This window comes from Anas platyrhynchos, chromosome 10 (genome assembly GCF_047663525.1).
Source record: "Anas platyrhynchos isolate ZD024472 breed Pekin duck chromosome 10, IASCAAS_PekinDuck_T2T, whole genome shotgun sequence".
NCBI lineage: Eukaryota > Metazoa > Chordata > Aves > Anseriformes > Anatidae > Anas > Anas platyrhynchos.
Genome location: NC_092596.1, coordinates 17,158,337 through 17,172,664, shown reverse-complemented (window position 1 = coordinate 17,172,664; position 14,328 = coordinate 17,158,337). Strand labels below are relative to the sequence as shown.

The 14,328-nt window shown below is 38.1% G+C and overlaps 1 protein-coding gene across 3 annotated transcripts in view; it reads right to left on the bottom strand.

Moving 5' to 3' along the window:
* Positions 1–9,428: 9,428 nt before the first annotated feature.
* The window catches only part of ADGRG4 (adhesion G protein-coupled receptor G4), a 30,987-nt gene continuing 26,087 nt past the window's right edge, over positions 9,429–14,328 (bottom strand). For all 3 annotated transcript variants that reach the window (XM_013103584.5, XM_072042975.1, XM_021275257.3), the window contains 5 exons: positions 13,375–13,468; positions 11,924–12,213; positions 11,267–11,368; positions 10,290–10,442; positions 9,429–9,638 (listed from right to left, as the gene is read on the bottom strand). In XM_013103584.5, the coding sequence (XP_012959038.3) occupies positions 9,511–9,638; positions 10,290–10,442; positions 11,267–11,368; positions 11,924–12,213; positions 13,375–13,468 (767 nt within the window). In that variant the 3' untranslated portion in view covers positions 9,429–9,510. The remainder of the gene's footprint in view (positions 9,639–10,289; positions 10,443–11,266; positions 11,369–11,923; positions 12,214–13,374; positions 13,469–14,328) is intronic.

Below are 14,328 nucleotides of genomic sequence, written 5' to 3'. Positions count from 1 at the left end.
AGTTTCCTTAAAGACAGTAGCAGAAATGGTGTGTTTTTTTTTTCTTTTTTCTTTTTTTTTTTTTTTTCTTGGATGTATCTGGCAAATAACTTGTATTATATTTACTGTGCTATTACAGTTCATGTAGTACCTATCAAATGTTTGTTAATATTTTTTTCAAAATACTCTAAAAAGGAAATAAAATTAAAACCTGAAATAGTTTCATAAAACATACAGGTAAGCATAGAATATACTAATTTAACATAAAACTGTAAAGTATAACCTAATGACAGACAAAAATTCTCAAAATATAGATAGTATTCATTTAAAAAAAAAAAAAAAAAGCCTTAGAGAAAGCCTGTAATCAACTACATTCTAATTAGTATTTCCATAAATGAAATGCAGTGATGTTCCTGAAGGCAACATAAGATAGAAATTTATGGCTAACGCTGCTAACACTTATATTAACTTACATTAAAATGTAGGTCTCTCCTTTGAAACAGTCCCATTGACAACAAAGAAGTTTGCTGAAGCTTGGACAGGCTTACAGACAGTTGCAGTACAGAAGCCCACTATTTTGCAATAGTCCGTGTATTTATAGGCTTTGAATGGTACAACTGATGATTCAAGTCTTTTGAGAGAAAAAAACAACTTTTCATGATGCTGTCTCAATCACATGTGTTATTACTATGGGCTTTCTTATCTTTAGATTAGTCAACAGTCTGATCTGAAACTGTAGTCTGTGATGAACCCCTGATTAACATTAGTGGAAACTAAGGTATGAGGAATGTGACCTATTGGGCTAAATTTCCTGAAAGTAAGAAAGTCAAAATCTTATTTGTAAATAATGAAAGAGGAAAGGATGTAAAAGGGCTGGGTTTTATGTCTTGAAAATGAAGATCAGTAGCTGGAGTATTTTTTCCTCCAGATTGTTCTTCAGCTGCGATGTTGGAGTGAATAAAGTAGTCTGCTCCAATCACAAAAACCATCTTACAGCCAAGTCCACTATCTTTAGCTATACCCATACATAAACACACAAATCAAGCTCATTTCATTCAAATTACCTCATCTAAGTACTAAATATGAAAAATCCCAGTCCCAAGCCTTGAAAGCACAACTATGACATGGTTATTAGGCAGTGATGCAAGTAGACCTATGCTATGGCCAGATGGAAGAAGTAATCACTGATACAGAAAGGGTGTAGGGGTTAAACATTCCAATTACATTTTTTGTAAGTGCTTTTAGAAGAAAGTTCTTGTCACGATCAACCATAATATGTCCTTTTATACAGGCACAGTATGTAGGTTGCTCACAGATTTAGGTGTCTTTGAGGATGCCCGATTATGTTGTCCACCCACACCAGTGTAGTACTGTGCATTATATTTAATACAGAGTTCGGCAACTGTAGCAGATTGTGACAGCTTAATGTCAGATACTTACATAAAATGTTTAGATTTCCTGTATAGGAGAAGTGGGGTATCAGCAAACATTAGGAACTAATTGTTATCCACCAAGTGTTGAATGCTCAAGGGCAACATCTGAATTAAATATCAGGTGTTTGACTAAAACTGCAATTTAGCTGAAAGAAGCTTGTTACTTACCTAGATTTGCACAAGAGGTTGGTTGATGTAGCAAAGTTCAGTTAGCAGCATAGATTCCCAGCCTTGTGCAGTCCCAGAGCTTTCAGACCCATCAGATTTAGGCTGACAACTTGAGATCATAACTCAGTTTAATCTGCCCCTTGATTTTGTACAGCAAGATAGAGGACCCAAACTGGTATCCTTCTGTGTAAGAGAGAACCCAGAGGACTGGAGACTTTTGAGTTATGAGGTGCTCCCAGTGTTTGGCTTGGGGGATGATTCAGGTATGAAAGGAAAGGTGACAGACCTCACAAGCTGTAGTTAAAATTCTTGAGGTTGCTAGCATCTGTCACAGATGAAAGCAACCCCAGAAAGGCGCAAGGGCTTAAAATTCTGTTTACTCCTGACATTTTGTGTGCTGTTTATTCATAACAGAACCTAAATTTAACTACCTGAACCTGAATGTTCTGTCTGACGCTTCACACTGTGAGGCCTGCATTACCTGGAAGCACAAAAACGTTTTTCCCACTCTCTCTCTAATAGGGCACGGTACATATGTCTAACCAACTTCACAGCAGCATGAAATTCTACTTGTTTCTCTCTTACTATTGAGAGAATATATTTTCCCCAACTTTCTGCCTCCTTAGTGGAATATGGCAGAAGGAAGCTCTTTTGTTTCTCACAATTCTTCCTACAGTGCTTGTATTACTGCAGACTTTAGCTCATCAGAGAGGTCCTCTCCTTATAGAACATAAGATGTTCTTAGTTGACTGTCAGGAGGTGAAAAACATTATTTTGAAAAACCACATAGAATCATCTTCTATAGGAAAATCCAGGAAAATTCCAAGGAAATCCAGGAAAACTGACAGACAGATAGTAAACATCAGATACACAGTTTGTTAGTGATGGTAGAATTTCAGTGTTTCTGTTCAACACTTCTTGTGTGCTCTTCATTGGTCTCATGGGTAGAAACCAGGCAAGGTGAAAAACACCACATTTTTAATACAGATTCCAATGACTTTGAATCTGAAAATCCAGCTTAAAAGGAAGAGAATGACATCTTTATTCTAAATAGTAAACAACTGTAAAATGTTATTTTACAGCTTTGTCTTCTGGTGTTAAGAGAAAAGCAAATTGGGTAATTCTGACTATTGTTTAAAGTACTGCGTTTCACAGAAAATGAATGTTCCTTCTGAACTCCATGCTGAAAAAAAGTGCAAATAAAACACTCAAGAGTATATCATGTAGCAGTATTTTTCATGCAAATTTTCTGTTTTAATGCAGTGTGACTGCTGACTTAAGTCATTTCCATGTGCTGTGTAGTGTCACCCACTCAGAAAAATCTCTTTTGGAACCATTTGCTCTGCACCAAACCAAAGTATGGAGAAAGCAGCCAAAATCTTATCGTGTGCAACACATTTTTTTTTTTGTTTCAGTATACACTGGTCATACAGAGCTGATTGTTGTTTACACAAATATGTCAAAATGCTTTGTAGCTAGAGTGGTAGGAATTCAGAACTGATGCACAGGGAACTATGGCTGTATTTGTGAACCTGTTCTTTTTAGGCTTATTTTAACTCACTTTCTTAGGTCATTATTTGTATCAGTGCTCCATAAAGCTATTTATTTGTCTTATTTTTTCTTCTATATCTCAAATGCATTTTCGACCCTTGCTTTAATTGAATTTCCCAGCAGTGTTGCCATCTGTTTATTGCTGGCTGATGTATCTTTCAGTCTCTCTGCTGAGCGAACTGACGTTTATGTTCTTAGGGTGTTAACAACAGAGAGATACCGAACAGCTTGTCTGTCCTAGTAGGTGGAGTCAGTCTTGAATTTTGGTAGACTCTGTCATGGCATCCTCTCTTAAGAAGGTTTTTCTCTGCTAAAGAGCTCTCCTACAGATGAGCCGCTTGACCATCCTGAGAACTCCAAAAAGGCCCTAATGCTCAGTCTCAATAATAGGAGCGCTGTTGGATGCCTTGTGAGTACACCATCAAATAGCTGCCGTGAAGTGCCATGCTAAAAAAATGGATATGATGTACTAGATTAGCACCTCAGATTGTGAAAGGGGTGAAGGGAAAGCACCAAGGCAGAAGACAGACCGTGCAAACATGGTGGGACATAGGGAGCTTCCCTGGGCAGCTGCTGTTGGCATTTGTGCCACAGAGGGCCAGCAGAGCAAAGCCCATCACACACCCTTTCCCAGCACGGTGGAGACCAGCAGACCCATTATTTTAGGCTGTTCACAACAGAGCAGAACTCTGCTGCACAACGGACAGTCCTCTTACTCCCCTCCTTTAAAACTTATTTGAAGCTTAGCAGTCTGCTGAGTTCCATGTAAATCTTTTCTTTCCAGGACAACAGTCCAGTGTTGTCCTGTTGTCCAGTTTTTTTTTGTTTTTTTTTTTTGTTTTTTTAGCTTATATTATTTTGACATAAAGGTGAAGAAGGAGGATTTTTTGCTCCTCCATCAAGTAGTCCTAATCTGGAGTTCTTTAACAGATCTAGCTATTAAGCCACAGTTTACAGCTATAACTACAGTTATATTATCTGAAATTTATTTTTCTTCCTAGCGTTTTCTGAGCTGGCTATGCTAATGACAAATAATAATAATAATAATAATAATAATAATAATAATAATAATAATAATAATAATAATAATAATAATAATAATAATAATAATAATGGTAGGAAGATACACACTTCTGCTTTGTTTTCACCGCCATTCTCTCCTCTCATGCTGATCTCTATTATACTTGGACCTGAATTTAATTTCTGTATACTCTTTACAAGCACACAGCACATCTTGCTGTTCCTCTTATAAGGGAACTGTGCCCACATGACTGAAGAGCACTGCAGTATTTGCAAAACCATAGCTCCTCATTTTTTCATTTTGAGCATGTCACTGTGTTGGGAGAGGAGTACCTGCTATAGAGACTGCAGGTTGGGAGTGTGCAATTTGTTTCTGACTTGCATCTGAGTTGCACCTTTAGTATCTTCCCCTTAAATTGAAATTCCCGTGAGCATGACAAATAATGCCAAGATGTGGGATCAAAGAGTCTCATGTCTCAGGTCAATAGTAAGAATGAAGCTTTTACTTGACACTTTTCATAGGTTGTATGACACATATGACTTCTGAGTCCATTTTCTAGTACCCAGGCAGGCAAGTATTAAATGGGAAAGAGTGAATGCACACCCAGAGTGAGTTTTGCTGTCAGAGACAGCAGTCCATGTTTAGAGCAAATTACCAGCGAATCCAAGGCTGTTTCCAGCTCTGCTCTGGGTGGAATGAATCATTTCCGTGAGCTGCATCTGAGTCCCTCCTTAAACAGAGGGAACATTTTCTCCCCATCTTGTCAGACATTCATTTCGGAGCTACCAAGCATCAGGAAATGGAAGGTTACATAAGGTACTGCCCATGCTGTGTTTCTTCACTTGTGAATACAGGAGCTTGGTTTCCATGCCTGTCAATCTGATGTTTTTCACCCGTATGTGGGAACTCTTCTCTATCCTGCATTTTGATTTTTACAATTGCCCAGTGTCCTTGGCAAAAACTGATGGAGGCAAAACATAGCTGGAGCTATTAAAAAGAAGAATATCTTTTCAGGACACTTTAGTGACAATTTGGTCATCTGTATCACATTCATACTAGAGTCTAACCACTCATTGTCAAGACTACTTATTTGTGAGAAAAATGCATTGTTCTATTACTGGCTCTATCCCCTGTCACCTGTGCTGAGCTGATACTAAATGAAGACCAGGTGGAGCTGTACAGGCACCGAGACTGAGTAATGTTAGATTGGAACTGGCTTTTGGAACTGAAGATGAGTAGCCAAGTTACACCTCCAAATGCCTCAAGACTTACCAGCAGGATTAGGAGCAAAAAAAATGTCATCCCATCCTGCAACATTATGAAGTGGAAGGCCAGTTCAGATGAACTGTCAAAAGCAGCCTTCAGTAACACAGCAACAAGACTTACATCTTGTTGGTTAAAACCTAAGAAAATATCTTCTGATTTTGTTGCTAAGTCTAAATCCGGACTGTGCAGAAGAGTTAGTGGGACTCAGTCTGCCTGTGACAAGATCTCGAAGGCACTCACTCATCAATGACTCCAAATACCTTTCATCCTGTTTTCTCCACTCTTGCATCCCATTCCAGCCACTCTCCAAGAGTTTCCTCAGCCAACTTCAGTATGAGAATGGCAAGTGAAATACCAGTGTCAGAAAAGAGAGAAAAGTAAACATTAAAACATATCTTTGAATTTCTTCCCTCAAGGGAACAGTCGGGGAATGAAATAATATAGCAAGCATATTCTTTTGGGCATCCTTGAAACATTCAATGATTCATTTAATTTAAAACAATTAGAATGCCATTACATGTGAAATACTTTCTGATAGTTAAAAGCACAGAGTATTATGCAATAGGTAATTATCTTCCCAGTATTTTGATTTTCAATCTCAATTTTTTTTCCCATAATGACATTTCTTTCTATGTCCCACTAATAACTGCCTTCTAAATTTAGAAAGAATTTTACATCTTGGGCGTAAGTACATACCTATATTGCTAACCGTTACTGTAGATTCATAAACTGTCAGAAGGAAACTTAAAACAAAATTACTGACCTTTAACTGTCACACTATTTAATATCTATCTATCATATCATATCAATGTGCTGTAAATACAGGTGTCAGCTTTAGCCACCAGTCCATGCAAAGGGATAAAAAGCCTCTATGGCCCCGTGGGTGAGCTACCAGACCTTGGGTCTGAATGCATGGGCTTAGCTGGTACAAAGGGTGGGAGGGCTTGGGGCTGGTCTAAGCAGCAGGATGGGAGTGGGGAGGGTTTTGTCCTTCTGAGTCACCACAGAGGCTGTGGGGATTTTACTATCATTTTTTATTTGTTTTGCCTGCAACTGGGTTGTCTAACCCATTGTTAACAACTCACTGAGATCTGACATCAAATAATTGCCTTCACAGATAAATACACTTTTAGAAATCCTTCTTTCATCAGTTTAAAATAGAGCATGCATTTTCTGGTGTATGTATGGCTAAAAATAAGCAATTTAGGAGTAACTGAGAACAACTTAAAAAATCAAAAGAGCTTTTAGATACTGTTTTTCCTGATAGTGAACAGAGACAACTGATAGAATCAAAAGGGGGTACAGAGGACTCGTTCGTGCTGGTAACGCTCCTCAAGCCATCAGGTCCTATTCCAAGCTAGAGCTGCAGGAGCTATTCCTGTCACTTGAAATTGTCAGGATGTGAATCAGAAGTGCATAGCAATTTTTTATTAGACTTGTCATTGTGCATGTCCTCTCCCTGTGAAAAACATCAATGCACAATTCTGTGACAGAATGTCAGCATAGATACATTGGAGAAGAGCAGATGTAATGGTGCCAGTGCGGAAGATATTATTTCAGCCCAAAGAAAATTACACATCTTCATTCTGGCTGACAACCTAAACAATGCCATGCTTGAAACATAAATGATATACTGTTTAGCTGGAAAAGCCATTAGGCATATGATGGAGAGTGGAAGTGAGCTAACTGCCTTCCTAGAACAAACAGAGCTTTGCATTTCACATAAGCATGTTGACAGGTTTTTAAAAATTTACTTCCAGATTTTGCTTTTCAGACAGAAGAAAAAAAATCAATAGCAACAATTGAGAAGTGACATAGCTACATGCCATGCTGCTTGCTCTTCTTCCCACTCCTACACCTCTGAAGCAGGAACCACACGGTGACCTGCCAGCATTTCCATCCATTTTTAGGCAGTCTGAAGTATTCTAGCATGTCTCACTTTTATCCAAAGCTTTGTTCCTCCTGGTCATTTAAGCATGTTAAGGCATTTAGCAAAAGCTTTAGAAAATCAAGGTACGTTTCATATTTTATCAGGAATGATACAAAGCAATTACAGTATGCAGACCTGGCCAATCTCATGTTGCTTCCGTATTGATTCTCTTTGGATGCCATTTTATTTTAAACCAGAGTAACAGAAAACAGAGGTAGCAGAACTTTCAGCAAGTCTTGCACTCCATTCTTTGCCCTAAGGCAAAATCAACCTTGCTTTTACCAGTTCTGGCAGGTATTTGTCTTAGCATCGTAAGTGCTTTTTAAGACTTGCAACGATAGAAGTTCCATGTGCTCTCTATACCACTTACTCCAGTGTTATTTGACCTTAAAATTAGAAATTAGAAGAATTAGAAAAAAGGAAACAGTGTCAAGCTGTCCATCCACCTAGACTTGGTGATCTCACCACAGAGGCAAATTGATGTGAATGGGGTTTAGGGAAGGACTGAAGTTCCTCTTCCCCCAAAGGCCTCCCACCATAGCCTCCGTCCTTACCCTGGCAGGACACTCCGGTGGTGGCACAGCCAGGTTCAGTGCACAAGGGGAGTCAGGCACCATGGTCAGCAGCAGGCTGTGGAACAGAGTTTTCATTCATGCTACTAGTGAAAATAAGGAACACAAGCAGAGGATTATAGTTCACGTGCCCAACATACTGAATTGTATTTCATTCCAAATTTCTTTTTTTTTTTTTTCTCCTCATTAAAAACATTTTCAAATTACAAACAAGTGTGTACTAGGTGGAACTTGTTTGGCTGTTTTTAATGCTAACATTTCTCCCAGAAAGCCAAGGATCTGAAGGTGGTCTGTCTAATTTCAAGTAGGCTGGCTGTAGCTACTGTACATTGAAATATTCATCTTTTCCACTAATTGCTGTGTGGGAGTTATTCACAGAATGAAAGAACCTTTTGTATTTGCTGTCGTACATACCAGCTCTAAGACAACGTTCCATTACGTGTTTTTTTTTCTTCTCTGCCATTTGTACCAGTTAGTATTTTACTATATTAGCAATCATCCAAAAAATCTTCACTTGAATGATATAGAGAAGGGCATTCAATATTGAAACTAGCATTTGGTTAAGCAGGCACGTTACTGATTCAAGCACACTTGTTGAAATAAAGACCTTCTTCAGTAAGAGAGGAAAGCTACATCTCCCAGTAGCCAGGATGGTGCATTTCTTCTTACCACTACTGTGATCAAATTTCCTCTTTTACAACCACAAATCTTATCCATCTCTTGCTGCAGTTATTCAAGAGACTGCTGCAGACATTGAGTGTGAGCTGCAGTCAGGTCACAAACAAAGGCAGAAGTGGTTGCTGATACCAGCAGCAAATGCCAAGCAGTTTCATTCCAACCTCTAATGCTCTACTGTTGTGATGTTATGATATGGACTTTGCCTCCTGCTGTATTCACATAAAAGTAAAGTTTTTAATTGCCACCTCCAAAATTCTAAAATGATAGGATTTTATGTGCTTTTTTTTTTTTTTTTTTCAAGAGATGTAATCAGATACATTTATCATACATAATGGATATCCATTACAGGTAGGAATTTCAATTTTTCTTGATTCTACATTCCATTTTAGGGTACTGGGCAATGTTTTCCAATATTTAAATGATAGACTCCTCTTTAGAGTTCTAAATCTAAGGCAGAAATGCCAATACATATGAAAACAAAAACATACAATTGACAGGAACATCTTGGAAAGCTGAGTCCAATTTGTGTAAGTTGGTCAGAGTCCATTTTACAAAACAAGGAAACGTGGTCATTGAGGAACCTAGACATCTATGCCAGAGATAGCCAGCTAACAGGCTCAAAAATATGACTGAGGACAGACTGTGAGAAGTGAAATGACAAGGAAGAGAAAGTTTCCAGTCATTGTTTAATATGACAGCTAATCTAAGAAACGCAGGGGGACCGTATTCTTAAGAGGTCAGTAGTGTCATGCCACTGAAGCCTAAGTAGTTGAATCATGAGAAAGTTTAGCTCTATAACTGTGTGCAGAGTGATAACTGTACATTAAAAGTAATTATTTAGGTCAAAGTTTATTTCTACATGCCACAAAAAAACAACCATCATTAGAGAATCAGAAGAAAACAAATTTAATATCAATGAAAAAATCTTGCTGTCTGTGGATAGTGGAGCTTCTTATCCATGGATGATATTCTTTGTGAATAAGGATGTTTGGCCTCATTATCTTCTGGAGTTATAGTAGTTGGGTTGTAATGAAGTTCAGCTAGGGAAAATAATGGGGGAAAATTTTCAGTGATGCTAATTTGTTTTTACTTATTTAGAAAGAAACATGACTATGCACAACTCAACAAATACAGCTATGCTTTAACTTCTTCGTGAAACTAACAGAAATCTGCATATTTCCAAAATCAGCTAGGAATGTTTGGTGCTTAGGTCAGAAGTCCTATAAAATAATTCTGTTTTCAGAATGCATCTCTGCAAAAATTTCTCCATCTTGAAAGGCAAAATATTCTGCTGGGATTCTTCTGAACTAAACAGGCTCACAGCAGGTCTTGTTCGGTTTCCTGTAATCCCCCAAATTTTGGGGAATGCATGAGATAGAATAGACTACAGTACTCCCTAACTGGAAGCAGGTGCCATGAGAATGACAGCCAGCTGGCACAGGGTAGAACATTTCTTAGGTGCCTAGGATGGAAGCTAAGCTGAGAGTTCCCCTCCTTTTGGAAAAAAGCCATACCAGGATCTTAAGGGTTTTCTTACTTTCCTTCATATAGCAAAAGCCATCTGTAACGCAGCCATTAACCCCAAACTGAAGTCTGGCATAGACAAAGCAGTGAAAGCTTTCCTATATATTTTCGTTGGTTGGAATTTGACAGTCACCATATGGACCTTAGTATTTAGTCTATTTTCTTACCTATCCTAAAATTCATATCCGGAGAAGTCCTAGAGAGGCAATCTGAGCCACTCGAAGTTGAGCTTGTTCCATTGGAATTTAGATTCCACAAAGTTGGGGAAGGGTGTCGGTGGTTTAAATTCCTTGGTGTAGATGCACTTGATCCAATCCAGTCTGAAATCAGAGAGCAGAAGGCACAGGAATAAAATTGTGTATGGGAAATTCTTCCTGGTGTGTCACATTTCAAACTACCAAAGGCCAGGGAGGAGAAAGTTCCGGGCTTGTTTCTTGTACCTGCCCTGAAGCACTGGTCTCTGTGTGGCATAACGCACAATTCCTGATGTTAAGTTTTACACTAGCTATGTCACACTTGTGCAGGTAAGGCTGGATACCAGCAATTCAGTCTTCTATTTCCCCTTTAGGGATCAAGTCCAGTAATACTCATTTAGATAAGGCCATGCCAAAGAAGTCAGGAGATACACGGGCAGAGGAATGGCAGTCTTACCCTTATTGTATCATACGGCACAGAGCTGGCTGATGCTCAAGGGAAAGTACACCATGTGCTGCTTAGAGCATTCTTGCTGAATTCCCCCAGCACAAATGGAAAGCTACATATTCCTCAGCAGCACACAGTGCACAGGACTGTATACACAATGCTCATGACACAGTACATTTGTGTTAATACAGGATAAGTTTCTGAATCTCAACTTTGTGAAAATTGGAAATCCACCAGACACATAGCTCGCACACTGGAACAATGAACAGCACATATAGAATTAGTGACCAAGTTGGAATCTGTTTCAGAAAGCTACATTTTTCACTGCATACTGACACCTCATGATCATATCATAAAAGCAGTTAAAGGAAGAGGAAAAAGTCCAAAAAAACCATCCAATTGAATGCAGAAATAATAGAAAACTATTAAGAAGAACACCATACTTCCTAAAGTAGAACAAATGTGACACAAGCCAAGCTAAACAAAACCCCTTAATGCTTACCAGAATAATTCTTCCGATTAAATCTCCTCCAACAAAAGTGCACCTGGCACTGCTTCATTACATCATCCTTCATTAGGCAATGAAACACAAAAATAAAGAATCCTAAAGAAGTAAGAAGAAAAAAATCACACTGTTGAAGTTGATTCTCCAACCTTCTGTCCCTTTTCTGATGTTTTTGTATGCCACCAGGTTACAGTAAGTTATGTATAGGCAGAGAGGTGGCCTCGGGGCCAGTATCGTGTTGGTCCAGAATTACACCTGAAAGTCATTTGTGCATATGAAAGGGTAATGGAGAGAGCTGCCTGCACATTTGGTACAAGAATAATCTCAAAATCACTGAAGATTCTCAGCAACCATTTTTATTCCCAGATGAAAAAGACTGTACCAGCTCCTGAAAAGATGCACTTACTGGGACCCATGTTTCTGAAGCAAGCATTTGTGTCTGTAACAGTAATATCTATCACAGCAATGCTATCTAAACAATACTGTCATTTCACTTCAACAGAGCTTTCCTACTGAAATAGCTAAGCAATATAACACAAAAGCTATATGAACTCTCTGCTTCCCCCATAGCTGAATTATATAATATTACAAATGCATTTCTGTTCCACAGTCCTAAACTGTAGCATTTATACCCAGACTCCATTCAGAAATTACCTTGCAAGCTGTTAAAAATGCTGAAGAGATACAAGAAAAATATTCTTACTGCTCCCCAGGCAAAGAAGGCAAAGCCCCAAGTTAAGCCCAAAAGGAACATCAAACTGAAGGCACTTTTGACATCCTGGAGAAAAACATGCTTCCAGAATCTGTGTCTCTTTTGTGTCCTTGATGTCACAGAGTGGACTTGAAGGAGAACTGTGATAAACATGGCTGTATTCATCAAAAATGCTAACAAGATATAGGCCACAACGGAGATGTAAAATACTGTGTTATCTTGAATCCAGCAACTGCAAGAAAAGGAAGCATGCATTTGATAATGAATTCTGCAGACAGTGAAGCTAGTGAAGCCTGGTTTCCAAAATAATCCTCATGTATGGTTCTCTGATACCTAGCAATGAGCATTCCTTAACACCCATTACTTTCCCCCAGTAAGGACATTCAGAGAATCTCTCTAATTGGTTGCCTTTTTCATGGATGTTATAGAAATTTAATATATTGGAGAATTTAATATTTTCCAAATTCAGATAAACTTGATAAATGTTTCATAAATTAATAATGTGCACACAAAAAGATACACTGCCTTAGGAAAACCAAGTTAAATATGACTTAATTAGGAGTTTAGAAAGACAAGCACTGGCTAGCTTTTCCTTGTACAGCAATTACTGAGTTTTGCTGACTTTTTTGCTAAAGACTGGTAACAGTCTTCTCTCTGAGGTGTTATGGGTCTGTGTTGTCCCTCTGATGGTACAGTATTCAAATATTCCAGGTAATCTTCACCAAGTGATCAGATTGTGCTCAACAGAAAGCAGGAAAAAATAATTAAGCAGACGCACTCTATGTTATAAAATCCTTTTAAAGGATGAAAGAAATTTCCAGTGTTTTCCCACTGGAAAAGAGAGGAGGTTGTGATGATTAAAATAAAAGAATTTGAAATCATGAAAGGTTTCTTAAAGATGAAAGAGACAGTGATGTGAACTGACATAAAAATAGATAAATAAATAAAATAAAATAATAATTAAGCAAATGTGAAAAATATTAGAGCAATTATTCTGCCTTTAGGGTTTACCAGAAATCTAGAACATTCAGGAGTAGATACAAATGTCACAACAAACTGATTAACTGTCATGTAAAGGAAGAGAGATTTTCTAGAGAGAAAAAGTGTAGCTATACAAGTTGGGCATAAAACTGGAAGAATCCCTTCCTGTCCTCAATTCCAGTTCACTCAAGTGAAAGTTACTCCATATATTAGCCACATAGTCCAAAAAGATCCACTCAACCAGAACCACCAAAAGGAGAGGGTTAAGATGGCGGAGAAAAGACAAAAGCAAGAGAGCAGTTGTAGCCTTTTTTCTAGGTTATTTCTAGGTTTATAGGTTATTTTCTAGGCTTTTTCTTCAATCTTTAAGATACTTTGAAAACCATCAAAACATTTGCAATATTATACTTACAAATTGCTGAACGGATTGTTCTCAGACTGTGATCCACCACCATAGAAGTCTTTATTTATAATGAGTACAATAATAATTACAATAGCTGGTATTCCTAAAGTGGAAAGAAAGAGAAAAGGAAATATTTCAATTAAAAAAAAAAAAAAAAAAAAGAATATGGGAAGATGTCAGATATTTCTGGTGAGTAATTACCACACACATGTACATCTTGGGATCAAACTGTACTCCTAAAGCTCCTTCTGAAATGAGTGTAATTAAATGTGTGGCATAGCAGGATTAATCTCCTTATTTATGTAAATTACAAATGAGTAGGCATAAAATATCTGTGTTTGCAAAATGTTTGTGAATGATCAAACATCTCCAGAAGGGATCCAATCTGGTAAAATAAAACCAACTGATTATTACAAAAAAGCAGAGTGTTAAAAGATACGCAGACCACAGCATTTTGCATTAAGATCTGACAGAGACAGACATTTTCCAGCCAGTGTTTGATCAGTCTTTTCTTCCATTCACTTCCTATTTGCCACTTTTCTTTCAGTTCTGGCTCTTCTGTTCAGAATAAATTCTGCCACCAGTCCCATTACGTATGGCTCCCCCTGAGAACAATTATGTGCAATATTAAATCTGAGGATAGAGATGATTATATGCTGCACACTGTTCAAAAACATAAAAAATGTTTTAAAACATTTGGCTAATGGCTACCCAAACAATGTGGGTCAAATTCTGCTCTAGGTCACTGCCTCTGATAACACCTTTTCTAATAACTGAGCCAGCATACTGGGTCCTTTTCATCATGTTTCTCCCTAACAAGTCTCTTGACGCCAAGTGCTTAGAGGAAAGGTGAATCAGTGAAGTCCCCATGAATGAAAGCCAAATCCATCCCCTGCAGGGGAATTATGCATAGATACCAGCTAAGAACACTAGGCCTGGTGAGGGAGATCAGAATTACCTCTG